General features: G+C 39.8%; 2 protein-coding genes across 14 annotated transcripts in view; one reads left to right on the top strand and one right to left on the bottom strand.

Annotated features, from left to right (window-relative positions):
- The window catches only part of LOC139755546 (uncharacterized), a 62,902-nt gene extending 56,616 nt beyond the window's left edge, over positions 1 to 6,286 (top strand). The window contains exon 13 of the mRNA XM_071673980.1: positions 5,117 to 6,286. Within this exon, the coding sequence (XP_071530081.1) occupies positions 5,117 to 5,178 (62 nt within the window). The 3' untranslated portion in view covers positions 5,179 to 6,286. The remainder of the gene's footprint in view (positions 1 to 5,116) is intronic.
- Positions 6,287 to 6,514: 228 nt separating this feature from the next.
- The window catches only part of cno (adherens junction formation factor afadin), a 585,480-nt gene continuing 570,708 nt past the window's right edge, over positions 6,515 to 21,286 (bottom strand). For 12 of the 13 annotated variants that reach the window (XM_071673965.1, XM_071673973.1, XM_071673971.1 and 9 more), the window contains 3 exons: positions 17,818 to 17,841; positions 13,519 to 13,616; positions 6,515 to 7,708 (listed from right to left, as the gene is read on the bottom strand). In XM_071673965.1, the coding sequence (XP_071530066.1) occupies positions 7,528 to 7,708; positions 13,519 to 13,616; positions 17,818 to 17,841 (303 nt within the window). In that variant the 3' untranslated portion in view covers positions 6,515 to 7,527. The remainder of the gene's footprint in view (positions 7,709 to 13,518; positions 13,617 to 17,817; positions 17,842 to 21,286) is intronic. The other variant, XM_071673968.1, reaches the window with a different exon arrangement.

Below are 21,286 nucleotides of genomic sequence, written 5' to 3'. Positions count from 1 at the left end.
GTGAGATATGGGTGATTATTGGTGCTCATGCACCTGGTCATGAGAAGAAAGATCATGAGAGGCAAGTGTTTTGGGAGCAGCTAAGTGAGTGTCAGCAGTTTTGGTGCACGAGACCACATATTAGTGATGGGTGATTTGAAATGCAAAGGCGAGTAATGTGGCACTTGAGAGTATAATTGATGCACATGGGGTATTCAGTGTTGTGAATGGAAATGGTGAAGAGCTCATGGATTTGTGTGCTGAAAAAAAGATTGGTGATTGGGAATACTTTGTTTGAAAAGAGAGATATACACAAGTATACATATGTGAATAGGAGATATGGTCAACAGGCATTAGTAGATTACATATTAATTTATAGGTGTGAAGAGAAACTTTTGGATGTAAATGTGCTGGGAAGGGCAGTTGGTGGGATGTTAGATCACCATCTTCTGGAGGCAGAGGTTATCAAAAAAGAAGAACGCTATAGAGAAGAGAATGGCGAGAATGAGCGAGCTTGGAAAGGAGACTTGTGTGAAGAAATACCAGGAGAGATTGAGTGTAGGATGGTAAAATGTGAGAGCAATTGAGGTGAGGGAGTGGGTGAGGAATGGGATGTATTTAAGGAAGCAGTGGTGGCATGTGTAAAAGATGCAAGTGGTATGAGAAATGTGGAAGGTGGATAGATTAGAAAGGGTAGTGAGTGGTGGGATGAAGAGGTACAGTCGTTAGTGAAAGATTAAAGAGAGGCATTTAGATGATACAAGGAAGAAGTGCAAATGACTGGGAGATGTATAAGAGAAAGCAGCAGGAGGCCAAGAGGAAAGTGCAAGGTTTGAAAAAGAGAGCAATTGAGAGTTGAGGTATCATTAAACTTTATGGAGAATATAAAGATGTTTTGGAAAAAGGTAAACAACTTGTGTAAGACAAGAGAACAAATGGAAACATCAGTAAAGGGGGCAATGGGGAAGTGATAACAGGTATTGATGGTGTGAGGAGATGGAGTGAGTATTGTGAAGGATTGTTGAATGTGTTTGATGATAAGAATGTCGGATGTAGGGTGTTTTGGTCGGGAGGTGCATGAAGTGAGAGAGTCAGGGAGAATGGTTTGGTGAAGAGAGAAGTGGTGGTGAAAGCCTTACAGATTGGCAAAATGCATGTATAGTGCCATTGTACAAACACTAAGGGGGATAAAGGCAAGTGTCCAAACTACAGAGGCATGTTTGTTGAGTTGTCCTGGAAAATTGTATGAGAGGGTATTAATTGAAAGGATAAGTACATCCATAGAGCATCAGACTAGGAAGTAGCAGTGTGTTTTTAGAAGTGATATAGGATGTGTCGATCAGGTGTTTACTTTGAAGAGTGTATGATAAATACTCAGAAAAACAATGTAGCATTTATGGATCTGGAGAAGGCATATGATAGGGTTGATAGAGATGCTCTGTGGAAGGTCGTAAGAATATATGGTGTGGGAGTTAAGCTGCCAGAGAAGTTTTTATCAAGGGTGTAAGGCATGTGTACAGGTAAGCAGAGAGTGATAAGTATCCAGTGAAGGTTGGTCTGTGGCAGGGATGTGTTTAATTTGTTTGTGGATCCTTCCCTCCATCCTTCCACCTCCTTGGTCCCCCCCTTTTCCTTGTTGCTGCCTATTCTGACATGTACAGTATACCTTCTTGTCTTCCTTTCCTCATTTATCCTCTTCGTGCATTTTAAATCATTTCAACATACCCTCTTCAACTGGCACATGACAGCTAAAGAATGGATGTGAGCAAATGAGGCCTTTCTTTGTCCAATTTTGGTGCTACCTTGTTAATGTAGGAACCAATAAACATGTAATAAAGAATAAAAAGATGTTCTGGAAGGAGGTAAATAAAGTGCGTAAGACAAGGGAGCAAATGGGAACTTCAGTGAAGGGCGCAAATGGGGAGGTGATAACAAGTAGTGGTGATGTGAGAAGGAGATGGAGTGAGTATTTTGAAGGTTTGTTGAATGTGTTTGATGATAGAGTGGCAGATATAGGGTGTTTTGGTCGAGGTGGTGTGCAAAGTGAGAGGGTTAGGGAAAATGATTTGGTAAACAGAGAAGAGGTAGTGAAAGCTTTGCGGAAGATGAAAGCCGGCAAGGCAGCAGGTTTGGATGGTATTGCAGTGGAATTTATTAAAAAAGGGGGTGACTGTATTGTTGACTGGTTGGTAAGGTTATTTAATGTATGTATGACTCATGGTGAGGTGCCTGAGGATTGGCGGAATGCGTGCATAGTGCCATTGTACAAAGGCAAAGGGGATAAGAGTGAGTGCTCAAATTACAGAGGTATAAGTTTGTTGAGTATTCCTGGTAAATTATATGGGAGGGTATTGATTGAGAGGGTGAAGGCATGTACAGAGCATCAGATTGGGGAAGAGCAGTGTGGTTTCAGAAGTGGTAGAGGATGTGTGGATCAGGTGTTTGCTTTGAAGAATGTATGTGAGAAATACTTAGAAAAGCAAATGGATTTGTATGTAGCATTTATGGATCTGGAGAAGGCATATGATAGAGTTGATAGAGATGCTCTGTGGAAGGTATTAAGAATATATGGTGTGGGAGGAAAGTTGTTAGAAGCAGTGAAAAGTTTTTATCGAGGATGTAAGGCATGTGTACGTGTAGGAAGAGAGGAAAGTGATTGGTTCTCTGAATGTAGGTTTGTGGCAGGGGTGTGTGATGTCTCCATGGTTGTTTAATTTGTTTATGGATGGGGTTGTTAGGGAGGTAAATGCAAGAGTTTCGGAAAGAGGGGCAAGTATGAAGTCTGTTGGGGATGAGAGAGCTTGGGAAGTGAGTCAGTTGTTGTTCGCTGATGATACAGCGCTGGTGGCTGATTCATGTGAGAAACTGCAGAAGCTGGTGACTGAGTTTGGTAAAGTGTGTGGAAGAAGAAAGTTAAGAGTAAATGTGAATAAGAGCAAGGTTATTAGGTACAGTAGGGTTGAGGGTCAAGTCAATTGGGAGGTGAGTTTGAATGGAGAAAAACTGGATGAAGTGAAGTGTTTTAGATATCTGGGAGTGGATCTGGCAGCGGATGGAACCATGGAAGCGGAAGTGGATCATAGGGTGGGGGAGGGGGCGAAAATTCTGGGGGCCTTGAAGAATGTGTGGAAGTCGAGAACATTATCTCGGAAAGCAAAAATGGGTATGTTTGAAGGAATAGTGGTTCCAACAATGTTGTATGGTTGCGAGGCGTGGGCTATGAATAGAGTTGTGCGCAGGAGGATGGATGGGCTGGAAATGAGATGTTTGAGGACAATGTGTGGTGTGAGGTGGTTTGATCGAGTGAGTAACGTAAGGGTAAGAGAGATGTGTGGAAATAAAAAGAGCGTGGTTGAGAGAGCAGAAGAGGGTGTTTTGAAGTGGTTTGGGCACATGGAGAGGATGAGTGAGGAAAGATTGACCAAGAGGATATATGTGTCGGAGGTGGAGGGAGCAAGGAGAAGAGGGAGACCAAATTGGAGGTGGAAAGATGGAGTGAAAAAGATTTTGTGTGATCGGGGCCTGAACATGCAGGAGGGTGAAAGGAGGGCAAGGAATAGAGTGAATTGGAGCGATGTGGTATACCGGGGTTGATGTGCTGTCAGTGGATTGAATCAAGGCATGTGAAGCGTCTGGGGTAAACCATGGAAAGCTGTGTAGGTATGTATATTTGCGTGTGTGGACGTATGTATATACATGTGTATGGGGGGGGGTTGGGCCATTTCTTTCGTCTGTTTCCTTGCGCTACCTCGCAGACGCGGGAGACAGCGACAAAGTATAAAAAAAAAAAAAAAAAAAAATAAAGATATATGTAAGCTCACAATAATACAGGTACACCGATTTTCCGGCACTTGGTTTCAGAGCCTTGCCGGATTAACCATTTTGCCGGACCAACCATGGTCACGTAATAATAATTCATCAACTAGCATTTAACCCACTAATTATACATCTACCATTTGTCTAAAGAATACCATGGACTGTTAGAAATTTAAAATTAAACAAACATTAAATGTTTGAGCACCCTAAGATGGTAAGTCTGTCCTTAGATTGTTTGAATCCTGTGGGGTCTTTCTCATCTTCTGTTGTTAGTGTTTTCCTAGGTGTGCATCGCCAGAATAATGCAGTTTCGTCTGCATTTTACACCAACTTAGGACTGAGGTTCTCATGAGCTACGAGTTTCGCAAATTCGTCCACATACTTGGCAGCTCCTTCGTGGTTTGCAGACCACTTTTCTCCACACAATTGTTTCATGGAAATTCCGTGATGCTTCTTGAATCTTTGAAGCCATCCTTCACTGTAGTCACGCTCATGTTGTAATTTAAGTTCTTTATGGAACAACGTAGCCTGATCCATTATCATGCTACCTGACAAGTCCACTCCATCTCTCCAACACTGTTGAAACCATTCCGTCATCCCTCGATCGTGCTCGGTACTCTTACCATCTTTCATAGTTTTTTCTAATCGTCATTAGCTTCTTGGAATTGTTGTCTGCATAGAATTTCAATATTTTCTCCCTTTGCTTCCTTGTATATGCATAAACAGTTGATGAACCAATACTGTAGATGTTACACAGCTTATGCACCGAAACACCACGGTCCATTTTTTCAACAGTTCTACTTTATCTTAGATCGACATGGACTGGTATTTATGTTTGACACCATGACTGACACTTTCATGTGTCTTAGAAGCCATAGCTAGGGTTAAATTTAAGCAAAATATGCTAAGAATCTCACAAAATTGTGGTATCACTACCCAGTGCAGTGTAAAGAAGGTAAATAAGCGCGCCCTACACGCAACACCCTCTGTAGCCGCCCAGTAAACTAGTCTGGTGGCTGCGGTAATTTCAAGTTCCCTTGCATAATTTTTCCAGACTAAAGGAGGTGCCAAACCATCATTTGCCATAAATTCGGTGGTGTACCTGTGCATTATTATAATAAGTACAGTATATGAAGCATTTCACCTTTTTTACAACTGCTTCATTTCTATGAAGTTGGGTCTCCGGTTCCTCTCTTTATAACATGTAAAAATTATACTCTAAGAAACTGAAGTTTAATATGGACAGTAATCAAATGCTGGCTTTATGAGTTTGTAAAAAGTTATTTACTAAGATATTTATTTAAGTTATTTACTATTGCAGTGTCCAGCTTGGCAACACCCAGTCGAAGGTCACGAAGGTTAAGCAAGGCCCCAGTGTTATAAGGAGTTGCTCATCTCGGCTACAGTAATCATAAATTTCTCAACCAAATTTGTGATAATGTTTCTGCCTCAGAAAATTTTTCCGACTTTGTTGAGACAATACGGTATACTTTTTGATCATGTGGAAAATGCTGAAGTCAGGTGTTTGTAAATGAGAAACATTTCAGATATTTCTTTTAGTGAATTTCAGTGATGATTGTATGTACGTAACAAAGAAATATTCTTACGTTTGAATGTCATGTTGTAGATAATAAAGTATTTGACTTTTGAGTTTTACATACCATAGCAGCATGTGATTAAATTTTTCAGGCAGTAAATCATTTGGGTTTGGAGATGATTAGGTTGACAGCAAGTAGAGGATTTTTGATGATTTACACAGATTTGTGATGAGATGCCAAGAAATTAGTACCTGAAGGGATTTATTCTCTCTTTAGTTAGTCTTGCTGAAAATAAGATTGGCTGTTTTGGTTTGGTTACTTTGGAATGTAATACATTATAAGCTACTGATTTATGGAAGTGTGTGACACGTTAGTCTGGCAGACCTTTTCTTTACATTTGAACAGGTTTTTCATACATTAGTTTTCTTGAAGCTTGAAGCTTTTTTTATTTCTTTAAATGTTTCCATTTTTCAGGGATAAACACAATAGTATTTTTTTTAGCTTTAATCTGTTAGCATATGTCTAAGTATTAAAAAGAAATACTTGAAATGCTACACAATATTTTAATTTTAATGAAATAAATTTGATTACACAACATGAATAGGCTTATAAAAATGAGTATTTTCAGGTAAACAACTCATTTTTCTTTATTCCCAGTCTAAAATGGAAAAAGAAATACTGGATAAAGTACCTTAAAAGTCTTTCCTTAGCAATCTGTCCTTTCACACATGACCTATATATGTATTTTATATAATTTTCTAATGTTCTAGAAATATATGTCATGTTTATATAAACCCCAGTGGTATATTGTAAAGTTTTATTTTGTGTTTCTTTGTAGCCTATCATAGACATTTTTAAATTAAGGCTTAATGCACACCGTCATTTATTTCTTATTTTGTACATGATACAGTACCATAAAATAAATGCTTATTGGTTCATTCATGCTTATTAAATTGTATTATTTGCCTAGTTTCTGTTCATTGCTTTACACAGCCAAATGGTGTGTGTCCATTGATACTGTAAACTTGCTATCTAAACATGTGAGTATCCAGGGAGTATTCCCATGTTTAATTTCTCCTGTAGTATTCTTGTTTATTCAATTTGCCATAATGATCTCAAGACTTTCCTCTCATTTTCCTCCTTACAAGCTGTTGCATCTACATTGGGATAAGAAAAACAAATTTTTGTGTTTAATGTATTGTGTAAAATAAGTGAGGAAGGACAGGGGTCTACCTTTATCACAGACATGACTAATCTATCCACATACCCCAGCCTACCACACTTTACTCCACAGTAATCATATAATAACTGATAAATGTACATAGTATATAATTATTCTTCCTCTGATATGACGGCCATTAATTAAGGCATTGCCTGCACTAACTAGTAATTGTGACAAGATTACTTAGAGTGAACCCCTTAATAAGGTTTCCATCAGAGTTATTTTCATATGTGGAACACATGGAACCTGAGCCATACAAAAAAATTTCCCAAGAAGACTCGTACATTAATCACAAATACTGAAGCAGATTTCTGTGAGTATGCAGCGGTGACCAGCTAACTTACCCCAAAACTTTACATATGTACATGGGGATAGCCAAAACTAGTGTATGGAAATGTGCCTACTAAACTAAAGTCCAATTTATATGAAGCGAGTGAATAACTGGCCATTACTGAAAGCTAGTCACCAACTTATACCTACAGCATGCTGGGAAAAAACACCCTCCATCTGGTCCACATCAGGCAGGGGAGGCAACGACTAATCGATCATACATATTCACTGGGTGCTGGTGGCCAGCAGACCTCTTACTTTAACTGTTGGAGGGAGACACCACTTCTGTACACTTTGTACTCGTGCTGATATGTGAGTATGAAAAGCTAGCTACTATATTTTACAGGAACACAAATGGTCTTCATCCTCTCCAACAAGCTGCCTTTATTATAAATTTGATATTAAAGAACTATTATTGACAAATGTCAGTTGTGACCTATACAAAGAAAATACAATGGGCCTCAGTTTACAACAGCAGCTTCAAAGAACAAACTAGAATTTTGCTACAGTTCTCTGAAACAAACCTTTTTGCCTATGCTGATGCTGCAAAAACTTTTAAAAGTTAGAGCCTCTGTGGCTTAAATGATACCACCTTTTCAATGGTAGTTACAAATGGCCCATGTCAATCTGTTCACTCTATACTCAATGCTCAATATCTCTTTGAGCCCGGCTAATCTTAACCTTCTCTTTGGGTGTTTCTGCTTCTCCAGTTTCCATGGCAAACATTTTCATTTTCTCCTTGAAAGTAAGTTTCTCAGGTCCTGGATTTTTGGCAGCAGCCTGTTCAGCCTGCTTTTGTTGCAACCGTCGCATCCGGGGATCCCTGTAAATAACAAGTGTCAAAATGGTAACACTCTGTCCAATGGCTTCAAAACTTGACAAAACCAGTACGATTTTTTCATCTAATTTGCTATTTGTGTACCAAAAGAGCCAAGTACATCACATTACTAAATCACACACCAAAGTCTATGTATTGCATGCACTATATGCTTTTTTCTTACTCCCACCTCCCCTGTTATGAGACAGACACACTATCACAAATGTATACTAAGACAAGTAAAGAATCTGAACAAATTTTTTTTTTTTTATGGTGACTGACATGACACTAAGTATCCACTGTATATAGTTATCCACATAATGATAGCTTCTTAGCCTCTATCATTCACATCTGTCTAAGGAAAGCACATAACCCAACATACTTGCATCAGTCTGGTCATACTAGTATAATCTGTAATTATCCGCAACCATTAATTTATGCATAGGAAAGCACCAACTGAAAATAATTATCATGTATCCAAGTGGACCTTATGTAGCAATTATGTTTCTCCCATCCATTTTCATTCTTATGTTTCTCAGTTTGTTGAGTTATCAATATTTCATGAGTTAGAGAAGAACCTACTAATAAAATTGTATAAAAATACATGTACCATATAATTTCTCAAACGTAATTTAAATTTTGGCATTTTCTATCTCACTTGTTTCCCTATTTTGCTGGCACTTCTGTCAACTGTACTATACCACCCATTTCTGTTATATTATCTATATCTCAGATGTCCATTTCCTATGGGAACTTCCACAAAGGGCTGGCCAAGGATAAAGGTTCTCCATAACTGTTGAACTCTAGTGCTGCTTCTTAAGCACTGGCAGAGGGCAACTCCAGCGAAGTGTTTTCAGAGGTTCCTACCTAATGTTCCTTCCAACTACTTCTACCTAATGCTCCTACCTACTACTTCTACTTAATGTTTCTACCTAAAGCTACCTAGTACCATCTATTGCTCCTATCATTTTGCACAGAGGTGGAGCTATTGCAAAGCGCTTACCGCAGAAAAATCTAGAGTTGTGAAGGATGAATTGTCTTAACTGTGACAAGGAGAGACTATTTATGGGAAGAACAGCAGCAGTCCACATGTGGGTGAGACAAAAAGAAAAGACAGCTACCTGGGTCAAAAGAGTCCAAACTGACAACCTCTTAGTGCTGCAATCACTAACCAAACCAATATCCTGGCTGACAGTACCAAAAAATATACTTCCCACATTGGCAGCTGCCTACCAACTACTACTTGCTGTTATTTCTGTAAATATCTAAATAATTATTTACTTAAGAATTTACTAAAAAGAACTGGGTAAAGAGAAATGTGTTGAAAATCTATATGAAAAATACAATTTAACTATATCATTCTTCAAATATAAGATAAATGTTTTACTCTCATGAAAATGCTAGCTTTCCTGGGAATATAAACATTTGTATTCAATAGAAACACCCTTTTCCAGTTATTTTTCTGAATATGCGACATACTATTACTTCATGAGTTAGATAAGAACCTACTGAAGAGAAGAATGAAGAAAACATATATGTGTGAGAGGCAAGAGCTAAGAAAGGGGTAGCAAGTTGTGGAAGTGGGTCCAAACTGATGCAAGGAAAAATGCAAGTAGGCTGCAAGAGATGGGTGGTTATTAGAACTTATGTACCTGGCCACAAAAAGGAGGATGAAAAACATGTGTTTTGGGAGCAGCTGAATGAGCGTCAGCAGTTCTGATGCTAGATATCAGATATTAGTGATGTGTGATTTGAAGAGGATATGATTGGGGGGACATGGGGAATTCAGTAGGCCGAACACAAATGGTGAACAGTTAGCGGAATTATGTGCTGAAAAAGGACATGTGTTTGGTTCAAAATGAAGGACATACATAAGTATACATAGCAAGTAGGAAAGCAAAAATAAGACTTGAATGTTGAAAGGGGCAGCTGGAGTAATATCTGACCATTACCTTGTGGAGACAAATGTGAAGATTTGTAAGTGTTTTCAGAAAAAAGAAAAAGATGTGAATGAAAAGATGGTAGTGAAAGTAAAAGAGCTTAGAAATGTGCATAAAGAAATAATAAGAAAGACTGGGTGTAGAATGGCAATAGGTGAGAGTAAACAAAGCGGGGTAGCAACAGGAATGTATGAAGGCAAACAAGTATTTGTGTGTATTGGCGTTTATGTATGTAAGTTCTGGGAACGTTGTAAAATGTGTGGAAGTTGAGAATGTTATCTTGGAAAGCAAAAATGGGTATGTTTGAAGGAATAGTGGTTCCAACAATGTTATATGGTTGCAAGGCGTGGGCTATAGATAGAGTTGTGCGGAGGAGGGTGGATGTGCTGGAAATGAGATGTTTGAGGACAATATATGGTGTGAGGTGGTTTGATCGAGTAAGTAATGAAAGGGTGAGAGAGCAGAAGAGGGTGCTTTGAAATGGTTTGGTCACATGGAGAGAATGAGTGAGGAAAGATTGACAAACAGGATATATGTGTCAGAGGTGGAGGGAATGAGAAGTGGGAGACCTAATTGGAGGTGGAAAGATGGAGTGAAAAAGGTTTTGAGTGATCAGGGCCTGAACATGCAGGAGGGTGAAAGGTGTGCAAGGAAAAGAAAGAATTGGAACGATGTGGTATACCGGGGTCGACGTGTTGTGAATGGATTGAACCAGGGCATGTGAAGCGTCTGGGGTAAACCATGGAAAGTTTTGTGGGGCCTGGATGTGGAAAGGGAGCTGTGGTTTCTGTGCATTATACATGACTTCTAGAGAATGAGTGTGAATGAATGTGGCCTTTGTTGTCTTTTCCTAGTGCTACCTCGCACACATGTGGGGGGAGGGGGTTTTCATTTCATGTGTGGCGGGGTGGCGACAGGAATGAATAAGGGCAGACAGTATGAATTATGTACATGTGTATATATCTGTATGTATGTATATGTATACGTTGAAATGTATAGGTATGTATATATGCATGTGTGGAAGTGTATGTGGGTAGGTTGGGCCATTCTTTCGTCTCTTTTCTTGCACTACCTTGCTAACACGGGAGACAGCGACAAAGTATAATAAAAAATAAATATATTTTTTTTCTGCTTTGTCGCTGTCTCCCGCGTTTGCGAGGTAGCGCAAGGAAACAGACGAAAGAAATGGTCCAACCCACCCCCATACACATGTATATACATACACGTCCACACACGCAAATATACATACCTACACAGCTTTCCATGGTTTACCCCAGACGCTTCACATGCCCTGATTCAATCCACTGACAGCACGTCAACCCCAGTATACCACATCGATCCAATTCACTCTATTCCTTGCCCTCCTTTCACCCTCCTGCATGTTCAGGCCCCGATCACACAAAATCTTTTTCACTCCATCTTTCCACCTCCATTTTGGTCTCCCACTTCTCCTCGTTCCCTCCACCTCCGACATATATCCTCTTGGTCAATCTTTCCTCACTCATTCTCTCCATGTGCCCAAACCATTTCAAAACACCCTCTTTTTATTTCCACACATCTCTCTTACCCTTACGTTACTTACTCGATCAAACCACCTCACACCACACATTGTCCTCAAACATCTCATTTCCAGCACATCCACCCTCCTGCGCACAACTCTATCCATAGCCCACCCCTCGCAACCATACAAAATTGTTGGCACCACTATTCCTTCAAACATACCCATTTTTGCTTTCCGAGATAATGTTCTCGACTTCCACACATTCTTCAAGGCTCCCACGATTTTCGCCCCCTCCCCCACCCTATGATCCACTTCCGCTTCCATGGTTCCATCCGCTGCCAGATCCACTCCTAGATATCTAAAACACTTTACTTCCTCCAGTTTTTCTCCATTCAAACTTACCTCCCAATTGACTTGACCCTCAACCCTACTGTACCTAATAACCTTGCTCTTATTCACATTTACTCTTAACTTTCTTCTTCCACACACTTTACCAAACTCGGTCACCAGCTTCTGCAGTTTCTCACATGAATCAGCCACCAGCGCTGTATCATCAGCAAACAACAACTGACTCACTTCCCAAGCTCTCTCATCCCCAACAGACTTCATACTTGCCCCTCTTTCCAAAACTCTTGCATTCACCTCCCTAACAACCCCATCCATAAACAAATTAAACAACCATGGAGACATCACACACCCCTGCCGTAAACCTACATTCACTGAGAACCAATCACTTTCCTCTCTTTCTACACGTACACATGCCTTACATCCTCGATAAAAACTTTTCACTGCTTCTAACAACTTGCCTCCCACACCATATATTCTTAATACCTTCCACAGAGCATCTCTATCAACTCTATCATATGCCTTCTCCAGATCCATAAATGCTACATACAAATCCATTTGCTTTTCTAAGTATTTCTCACATACATTCTTCAAAGCAAACACCTGATCCACACATCCTCTACCACTTCTGAAACCACACTGCTCTTCCCCAATCTGATGCTCTGTACATGCCTTCACCCTCTCAATCAATACCCTCCCATATAATTTACCAGGAATACTCAACAAACTTATACCTCTGAAATTTGAGCACTCACTCTTATCCCCTTTGCCTTTGTACAATGGCACTATGCACGCATTCCGCCAATCCTCAGGCACCTCACCATGAGTCACATTAAATAATATATATATATATATATATATATATATATATATATATTTTATCCCTGGGGATAGGGGAGAAAGAATACTTCCCACATATTCCCTGCGTGTCGTAGAAGGCGACTAAAAGGGAAGGGAGCGGGGGGCTCGAAATCCTCCCCTCTCGTTTTTTTTTTTTTTTTTTTTTTTTTTTTTCTTTATACCAAAAGAAGGAACAGAGAAGGGGGTCAGGTGAGGATATTCCCTCAAAGGCCCAGTCCTCTGTTCTTAACGCTACCTCGCTATTGCGGGAAATGGCGAATAGTATGAAAGAAAGAAAGAATATATATATATATATATATATATATATATATGTGTGAGTGTTTGTGTGTGTGTGTGTATATGAGTGGATGGGCCATTCTTTGTCAGTTTCCTGGCACTACCTCGCTGATGCGGGGAAACAGCGATTAAGTATAATAATAATATCTTTTTACTCTATCATACATATTCACCATTTCCCAAATCAGCAAGGTAGCATTAAGAACAGAGGACTGTGCCTTAGATGGAATATCTTCACTTGGCTCCCTTCTCTATTCCTTCTTTTGGAGAATTAAAAGGATGGAAGGGGAGGATTTCCAGCTTTCATCTCGCTTACAAAATTTCTTTCTCCCATTTTTCTGAGCATATTCTTCATAACAAAACTACCAACCCTTTGTAATTTTTCTTTATTTTTTGTATTTATGTCACTGACTGATATTCAAGAGAAATACACATCCAATGCATGTACTCTTGAAGCTAATATCATATACTCATTTCAGCTGAAAAAATACGAGATAGCAGCACACTTTTGGACTTTCATTTATCTTGCTGAAAACAAGAGCAAATGTGCATCCCTTTTATAAATCCTGAATGTGCCCACTCCAACAGAAGCTCATATGCTTCAAATTTTTCTTACAGAAACTGCATTAGTTTGGATCCACATTCTAACATTTTATGAAGTAAATATTTGCTACTTAGGTGTGTCTACTTACAAGCATGACAAGATACAATAATTCACATCTTTTTCCTTACAAGCAACCACAAACTTTATTGCATAACAATGGAACTATCACAAAGGGGTATTTTTAAGCCTTAATCATATATAATAATAAATCCATCACAATTTGCAATTTTTGTAACTATTGTTTTCTAATACAGAAATCACAACCATACCAGGGTGTCCTGTATCTTACCTATAAACCTCCTGAGCACCAATCACTCCAGGTGTACTGCCTCCAACACTACGTGTTGGTGATGAGTTCAAGAGAGTTTCTGCTTCGTTGATAAAGTTCTGTGGAATACGAAAACAGTCTTTATCATTATCCTTAATAATTGCCCTCAGTATTGTTACCCAAAATACATTTGTTAACCTATAAGCTTATCCATCTAACTTATCCACTAAGCAGTATTTCTCAAATAAGAAGGATAGTCACTATACACTTTTGTTTATCCATCCATGTGAAGCGTCTGGGGTAAGCCATGGAAAGCTGTGTAGGTATGTATATTTGCGTGTGTGGACGTATGTATATACATGTGTATGGGGGGGGTTGGGCCATTTCTTTCATCTGTTTCCTTGCGCTACCTCGCAAACGCGGGAGACAGCGACAAAGTATAATAAATAAATAAAATATCTCAGACACCTTTTCCCTCCAGGAACTCCCATGGCAAAAGTCTCCATAACTGGTGAACTCCAGAGCTAATTCTTAGCCTTTAGTACCTCACCCTTAACAGGCCACTGGCAGAGGGGAAACTCTGGTGCTGAGGCTCCTACCTAATGTTCCAACCAATTACTTCTATCTAATATGTCTACCTAATGCTCCTACTTAATGTTCCTGCATACCTCTACTATCTACTGCTACTACCACTGTACCAAAAGGCATGGGCTAGGGCATAGCATTCACTACATGAAAATCTAGTCATCTTTGCCTTGCATTACAGGGAAATCCAACAGATTTCTTAATACAGCCTGACTACTACCCATACAAAGCAAGCATCTACTACTAAAAATACTGAATGCCATTTAGTATTTCATGAATACGGGTGCTGTGAGTACTGAAGATTAAAGATAACCCTTAAAATGAAGCTGCAAGAAAACCTAGCACCAATGCATGCACAAGAATAAGGGTGCTGTGAGTATTGGAGGTTACTCTGTTGCTATAAGAAAACCTGGCTACTACTACATACACAAAATACACTAGTAAAACTCTTAAAAACTATTCCTACAGAATTTAAAGATACAAAAGAAGGAGCCATGCATAGCAAGGGAAGAGAAATGAGTGGAGTACTGAACTTGAATTGCAGTTCTTAAAACAAAAGGGAGAAATTTTCACTCAGGTGATAATTGTTACAACTGATCGAGTGCTGAAGTCATAATATATGTAGCAGCTATGACATCCAAACAACAGAATAACTGAATAACTGACATAAAGAGCATAAACTAGTTTATATAAAAATTAAAATAAAGTATACTCTTCATTAAGACTCTCCTTTGCACTAGACTTCCCTCATGTATCAGAGGTACCATGAACTTCCCACATGCACCACTTTTCATGCAGGAAGCTGATGATACCAGGAGACAGTAGCATAGATGAGTCCTCCATATGGACAGAGAAGCTCTTGAGTGAATGCTTGATAAGTGGGCAGTGAGTTAAAGACTAATGGGTCAAGTGACCTGGTTCATGAATGTTGTTAAACTTGGCATGCACTTTAAGGCAGTGGCGAAGAAATCTGTCCATGTAACATATGTCACAGTTCAACATAGACAATCAAATGACATGTAGCATAAGGGACAAATACAAGTGAAGGAACAAATAGCAGTTTCAAAGCCACAGTGAAATACTGCAATGATGAAGTATAAATATCAATGCACTTTCAGAATTTATGTATGTGGGTAGGGTGAATGAGTCTTATCTGAAGAACTGATAGTCAAAAGTGAAAAAATATGCAATGCTTATGTGTGTGAAATTCTTGTTTCACCTAAGCAAACTAAGCATGGGTTGAGGAGTTATATGGGTGACACGAGATGATGTATGTGCCTTCCTTAATCAATGGAATTGGATACAGAGCAACAGTCTGATGTTTGGAAATTCACGTTTCACTTTAATACACTAGCCATAGGTTGAGAATGTACATGGGTAATTTGAAAGGCTGTGCATGCTTCATCAACACAATGGAATTCGGAACAGAGTTAATAATGACAGAAACAGTATAGAAATTAGTCATCAACAAATGAAAAAGTGCCATATCAAACCAACAATAAGTAAATCTTGTTAATCTTTTCAGTTAGTTTTTTAATATCTCTCAACAGCTTAGAACTTTCAAGAATTAAAAAGTCTTGAATCGCCACAGGTAACCAAGACGATATACTTTTTTATCGTTCTGATCACCATTTCCCACATTAGTAGGGTAATACCAGAAACAAAGAACGGGCACATACCCTCATCCATTCCCTCACTATCATATGTAATGCAGCAAAACCACATCGCCCTATCCACAAACAGGACCCACAGACCTTTCCATGGTTTACCCTGACTGCTTTACATGCCCCCCTTCAGTCCACTGACAGCACATCAACCCCATCATTCCAATTAACTCTATCCTGTGCACACCTTTCACCCTCCTGCATGTTCATGCCCCTATCCCGTGCACACTTTCCACCCTTCTGCACATTCAGACCCCAATCACAAAATATTTTTTCACTCCATTCTTCCATCTCCTACTTGGTCTACCCCTTCTTGTTCCCTTCACTTCTGACACATACATTCTCTACATTAACCCTTCCTCACTCATTCTCTCTTTGTCCAAACCAATTCAGCACACACTCATTAGGTCTCTCAACCAAATTCTTTTTATCACTACACCTCTCTCTTACCCCTTTATTACTTACTTGATCAAACTACCTCACACCACACATTGTCCTTAAACATTTAATTTACAACACATCCACCCTCCTCTGCACATCCTCATCAAAAGCCAATACCTTGCATCCTTATAAATCAGCTCTTAATAACACAAAAAAAGGACAATATGTTACATAAACAAAACATAATTCGGTACAATATCAGTGTCATTATTTTGGGTTTAAAATGCTGGTTGCTTTGTGACCTAAAAGCAAAAGTATGATGAAATGCATCTCCTAGTTATTTTACAATGTAACTATAAGTTAAGTGAGTAACGTGAAACAATTCATTATCTCTAAAAGGCACTCTCATGGCCTAGGAGGGTCTTTGGACTTCAAAGGTTCTCTCATGAGTGATACAAACAACTGACAAGCAAATCTACAAACTGGAAGTTTGAGCATGCACCAAGGAGGAGGAACCAAGTAAGATATTTTCTCAATGCATCCTTGCTAAGGCATGAAAAGGCAAAAAGATCTTCTCTGTCAGTATCTCTTCACTCATCCTCTCCATTTATTTGAACCATTTCAGCACAATTTGGTAGACCCTCTCAATAAGACTAAATTCATAATCACACTTCTCCCTGACAATGACATTCCTTACATGATCAACCCACCTTAAGCCCCACCCAGTCCTCAAGCATTTCATTTTTAGCACATCTAACTTATTCCATTATTCGTTCATGGTCCATACAGCACTGTTCAGATTACAATACCTTCAAACAAGCCCATCTCTGCTCCAACAAACAATGACTTTCCTTCCACATGGTTCTACTCAAACACACCTTACCCCTTCTTCCAACTTCAATTCACTTCAGCTGTCATAGTTTCAGTACATAAATACAGATTATTACATATACATAAGGAACTAGGAAAATGAGTTACAAAAGAGGGTAAGAAATGGGGCCCAAATGTGAAACTCTCTTTTCATAAACACAACCTGATAACTTCTTATATCTACTTGAGCATTTTGACTTGTAATTAACTATAAATATAAAGGCAATGCCCAAGTCTGAATATAATTGCTGCTACAGTATGATTCATTTTTCAAGATATTAAGTCTAATGGAAAGGTCTGTGGGACGTGGTTTCGGTGGATTATACATGAACAGTAGGGAGTGGATGTGACCTGAAGGAGGCCATTTGTTCATCTGTCCCTAGCACTTCCTCACTATTGTAATCTAATGAGGCCATTTCTTCATCCGTTCCTGGTACTTCACTGATGTGGAAAATGGTAAACATGCATGAAAAAATCTTACCACTTTAGTAGGGGGTAAAGACCCAAAGAGACTTCCCTATGTATTCAACAGGTATTGACTTTTTATAAACATCCTTGAATTTGTAGGATATACATGTATTTGCAAAATTTCAAAGAATGCAAAGAATGCTATTTGGTTATCAGATAAGTAATGGCATCATAAAGATTCCTGATATCTTTCACTCCAAAAAGTAAACTTTCATAAAAATGATGCTTTTCATATTGGAAAATTGTAGTGGCATCCAAATGATAATGTTGATATATATGTTTTCAAATCTATAAAATTTTGCCATTACTATGGAAATTTTAAATAAAAGTAAACAAGTAACAGACTACTTGCCTTGTGAATGTACGGTCTGATATGCTTGAAAATAAAAAAAACAATCACTGTAAGATGCATGCACTTCAAAGGAACAATAATGATACATATCTAGATCGACAAAGAGGGTATATGTGTCAGAGATGGAGGGAACAAGGAGATGTGGGAGACCACATTGGAGGTGGAAGGATGGAGTGAAAAAGATTTTGAGCGATTGGGGCCTGAACATACAGGAGGGTGAGAAGCGGGCAAAGAAAGAATGAATTGGAATGATGTAGTATACCAGGGTCAATGTGCTGTCAATGGACTGAACCAGGACATGTGAAGCATCTGGGATTAACCATGGAAAGGTCTGTGGGGTCTGGATGTGAACAGGGAGCTGTGGTTTCAGTACATTACATGTGACAGCTAGAGATTGAGCGTGAACGAATGTGGCCTTTTTTGTCTGTTTTCCTGGCGCTATCTCCCTGAAGCAGGGGGTAACAATGCTATTTCCTGTGGGGCAGGGTAGTGACAGGAATGGATGAAGGCAAGCAAGTATGAATACGTACATGTGTATGTATGTATGTATATGTTGATATGTATATGATGATTGGGAATACCTGGTTTAAAAAGTGAGATATACATAAGTATACTTATGTAAGTAGGAGAGATGGCCAGAGAGCGTTATTGGATTACGTGTTAATTGACAGGCGTGCGAAAGAGAGACTTTTGGATGTTAATGTGCTGAGAGGTGCAACTGGAGGGATGTCTGATCATTATCTTGTGGAGGCTAAGGTGAAGATTTGTATGGGTTTTCAGAAAAGAAGAGTGAATGTTGGGGTGAAGAGGATGGTGAGAGTAAGTGAGCTTGGGAAGGAGACCTGTGTGAGGAAGTACCAGAAGAGACTGAGTACAGAATGGAAAAAGGTGAGAACAATGGAAGTAAGGGGAGTGGGGGAGGAATGGGATGTATTTAGGGAATCAGTGATGGATTGCGCAAAAGATGCTTGTGGCATGAGAAGAGTGGGAGGTGGGTTGATTAGAAAGGGTAGTGAATGGTGGGATGAAGAAGTAAGAGTATTAGTGAAAGAGAAGAGAGAGGCATTTGGACGATTTTTGCAGGGAAAAAATGCAATTGAGTGGGAGATGTATAAAAGAAAAAAGAGACAGGTCAAGAGAAAGGTGCAAGAGGTGAAAAAAAAGGCAAATGAGAGTTGGGGTGTGAGAGTATCATTAAATTTTAGAGAGAATAAAAAGATGTTCTGGAAGGAGGTAAATAAAGTGCGTAAGACAAGGGAGCAAATGGGAACTTCAGTGAAGGGCGCAAATGGGGAGGTGATAACAAGTAGTGGTGATGTGAGAAGGAGATGGAGTGAGTATTTTGAAGGTTTGTTGAATGTGTTTGATGATAGAGTGGCAGATATAGGGTGTTTTGGTCGAGGTGGTGTGCAAAGTGAGAGGGTTAGGGAAAATTATTTGGTAAACAGAGAAGAGGTAGTGAAAGCTTTGCGGAAGACGAAAGCCGGCAAGGCAGCAGGTTTGGATGGTACTGCAGTGGAATTTATTAAAAAAGGGGGTGACTGTATTGTGGACTGGTTGGTAAGGTTATTTAATGTATGTATGACTCATGGTGAGGTGCCTGAGGATTGGCGGAATGCGTGCATAGTGCCATTGTACAAAGGCAAAGGGGATAAGAGTGAGTGCTCAAATTACAGAGGTATAAGTTTGAAGGAATAGTGGTTCCAACAATGTTGTATGGTTGCGAGGTGTGGGCTATGGATAGAGTTGTGCGCAGGAGGATGGATGTGCTGGAAATGAGATGTTTGAGGACAATGTGTGGTGTGAGGTGGTTTGATCGAGTGAGTAACGTAAGGGTAAGAGAGATGTGTGGAAATAAAAAGAGCGTGGTTGAGAGAGCAGAAGAGGGTGTTTTGAAGTGGTTTGGGCACCTGGAGAGGATGAGTGAGGAAAGATTGACCAAGAGGATATATGTGTCGGAGGTGGAGGGAACAAGGAGAAGAGGGAGACCAAATTGGAGGTGGAAAGATGGAGTGAAAAAGATTTTGTGTGATCGGGGCCTGAACATGCAGGAGGGTGAAAGGAGGGCAAGGAACAGAGTGAATTGGAGCGATGTGGTATACCGGGGCTGACGTGCTGTCAGTGGATTGAATCAAGGCATGTGAAGCGTCTGGGGTAAACCATGGAAAGCTGTGTAGGTATGTATATTTGCGTGTGTGGACGTATGTATATACATGTGTATGGGGGTGGGTTGGGCCATTTCTTTCGTCTGTTTCCTTGCGCTACCTCGCAAACGCGGGAGACAGCGACAAAGTATATAAAAAAAAAAAAAAAAAAAAAAAAAAAAAAAAAAAAAAAAAGTTTGTTGAGTATTCCTGGTAAATTATATGGGAGGGTATTGATTGAGAGGGTGAAGGCATGTACAGAGCATCAGATTGGGGAAGAGCAGTGTGGTTTCAGAAGTGGTAGAGGATGTGTGGATCAGGTGTTTGCTTTGAAGAATGTATGTGAGAAATACTTAGAAAAGCAAATGGATTTGTATGTAGCATTTATGGATCTGGAGAAGGCATATGATAGAGTTGATAGAGATGCTCTGTGGAAGGTATTAAGAATATATGGTGTGGGAGGAAAGTTGTTAGAAGCAGTGAAAAGTTTTTATCGAGGATGTAAGGCATTGTGTACGTGTAGGAAGAGAGGAAAGTGATTGGTTCTCAGTGAATGTAGGTTTGCGGCAGGGGTGTGTGATGTCTCCATGGTTGTTTAATTTGTTTATGGATGGGGTTGTTATGGAGGTAAATGCAAGAGTTTTGGAAAGAGGGGCAAGTACGAAGTCTGTTGGGGATGAGAGAGCTTGGGAAGTGAGTCAGTTGTTGTTCGCTGATGATACAGCGCTGGTGGCTGATTCATGTGAGAAACTGCAGAAGCTGGTGACTGAGTTTGGTAAAGTGTGTGGAAGAAGAAAGTTAAGAGTGAATGTGAATAAGAGCAAGGTTGTTGGGTGCAGTAGGGCTGAGGGTCAGGTCAATTGGGAGGTGAGTTTGAATGGAGAAAAACTGGAGGAAGTGAAGTGTTTTGGATATCTGGGAGTGGATCTGGCAGCGGATGGAACCATGGAAGCGGAAGTGGATCATGGGGTGGGGGAGGGGGCGAAAATTCTGGGGGCCTTGAAGAGTGTGTGGAGGTCGAGAACGTTGTCTCGGAAAGCAAAAATGGGTATGTTTGAAGGAATAGTGGTTCCAACAATGTTGTATGGTTGCGAGGCGTGGGCTATGGATGGAGTTGTGCGCAGGAGGATGGATGTGCTGGGAATGAGATGTTTGAGGACAGTGTGTGGTGTGAGGTGGTTTGATCGAGTGAGTAACGTGAGGATAGGGGAGATGTGTGGAAATAAAAAGAGCGTGGTTGAGAGAGCAGAGGAGGGTGTTTTGAAGTGGTTTGGGCACATGGGGAGGATGAGTGAGGAGAAATTGACCAGGGGGATATATGTGTC

Source organism: Panulirus ornatus, chromosome 19 (assembly GCF_036320965.1).
Source record: "Panulirus ornatus isolate Po-2019 chromosome 19, ASM3632096v1, whole genome shotgun sequence".
Classification (NCBI taxonomy): Eukaryota; Metazoa; Arthropoda; class Malacostraca; order Decapoda; family Palinuridae; genus Panulirus; species Panulirus ornatus.
The sequence above is the reverse complement of the archived record's forward strand: the minus strand, read 5'-3'. Positions and strand labels throughout refer to the sequence as shown.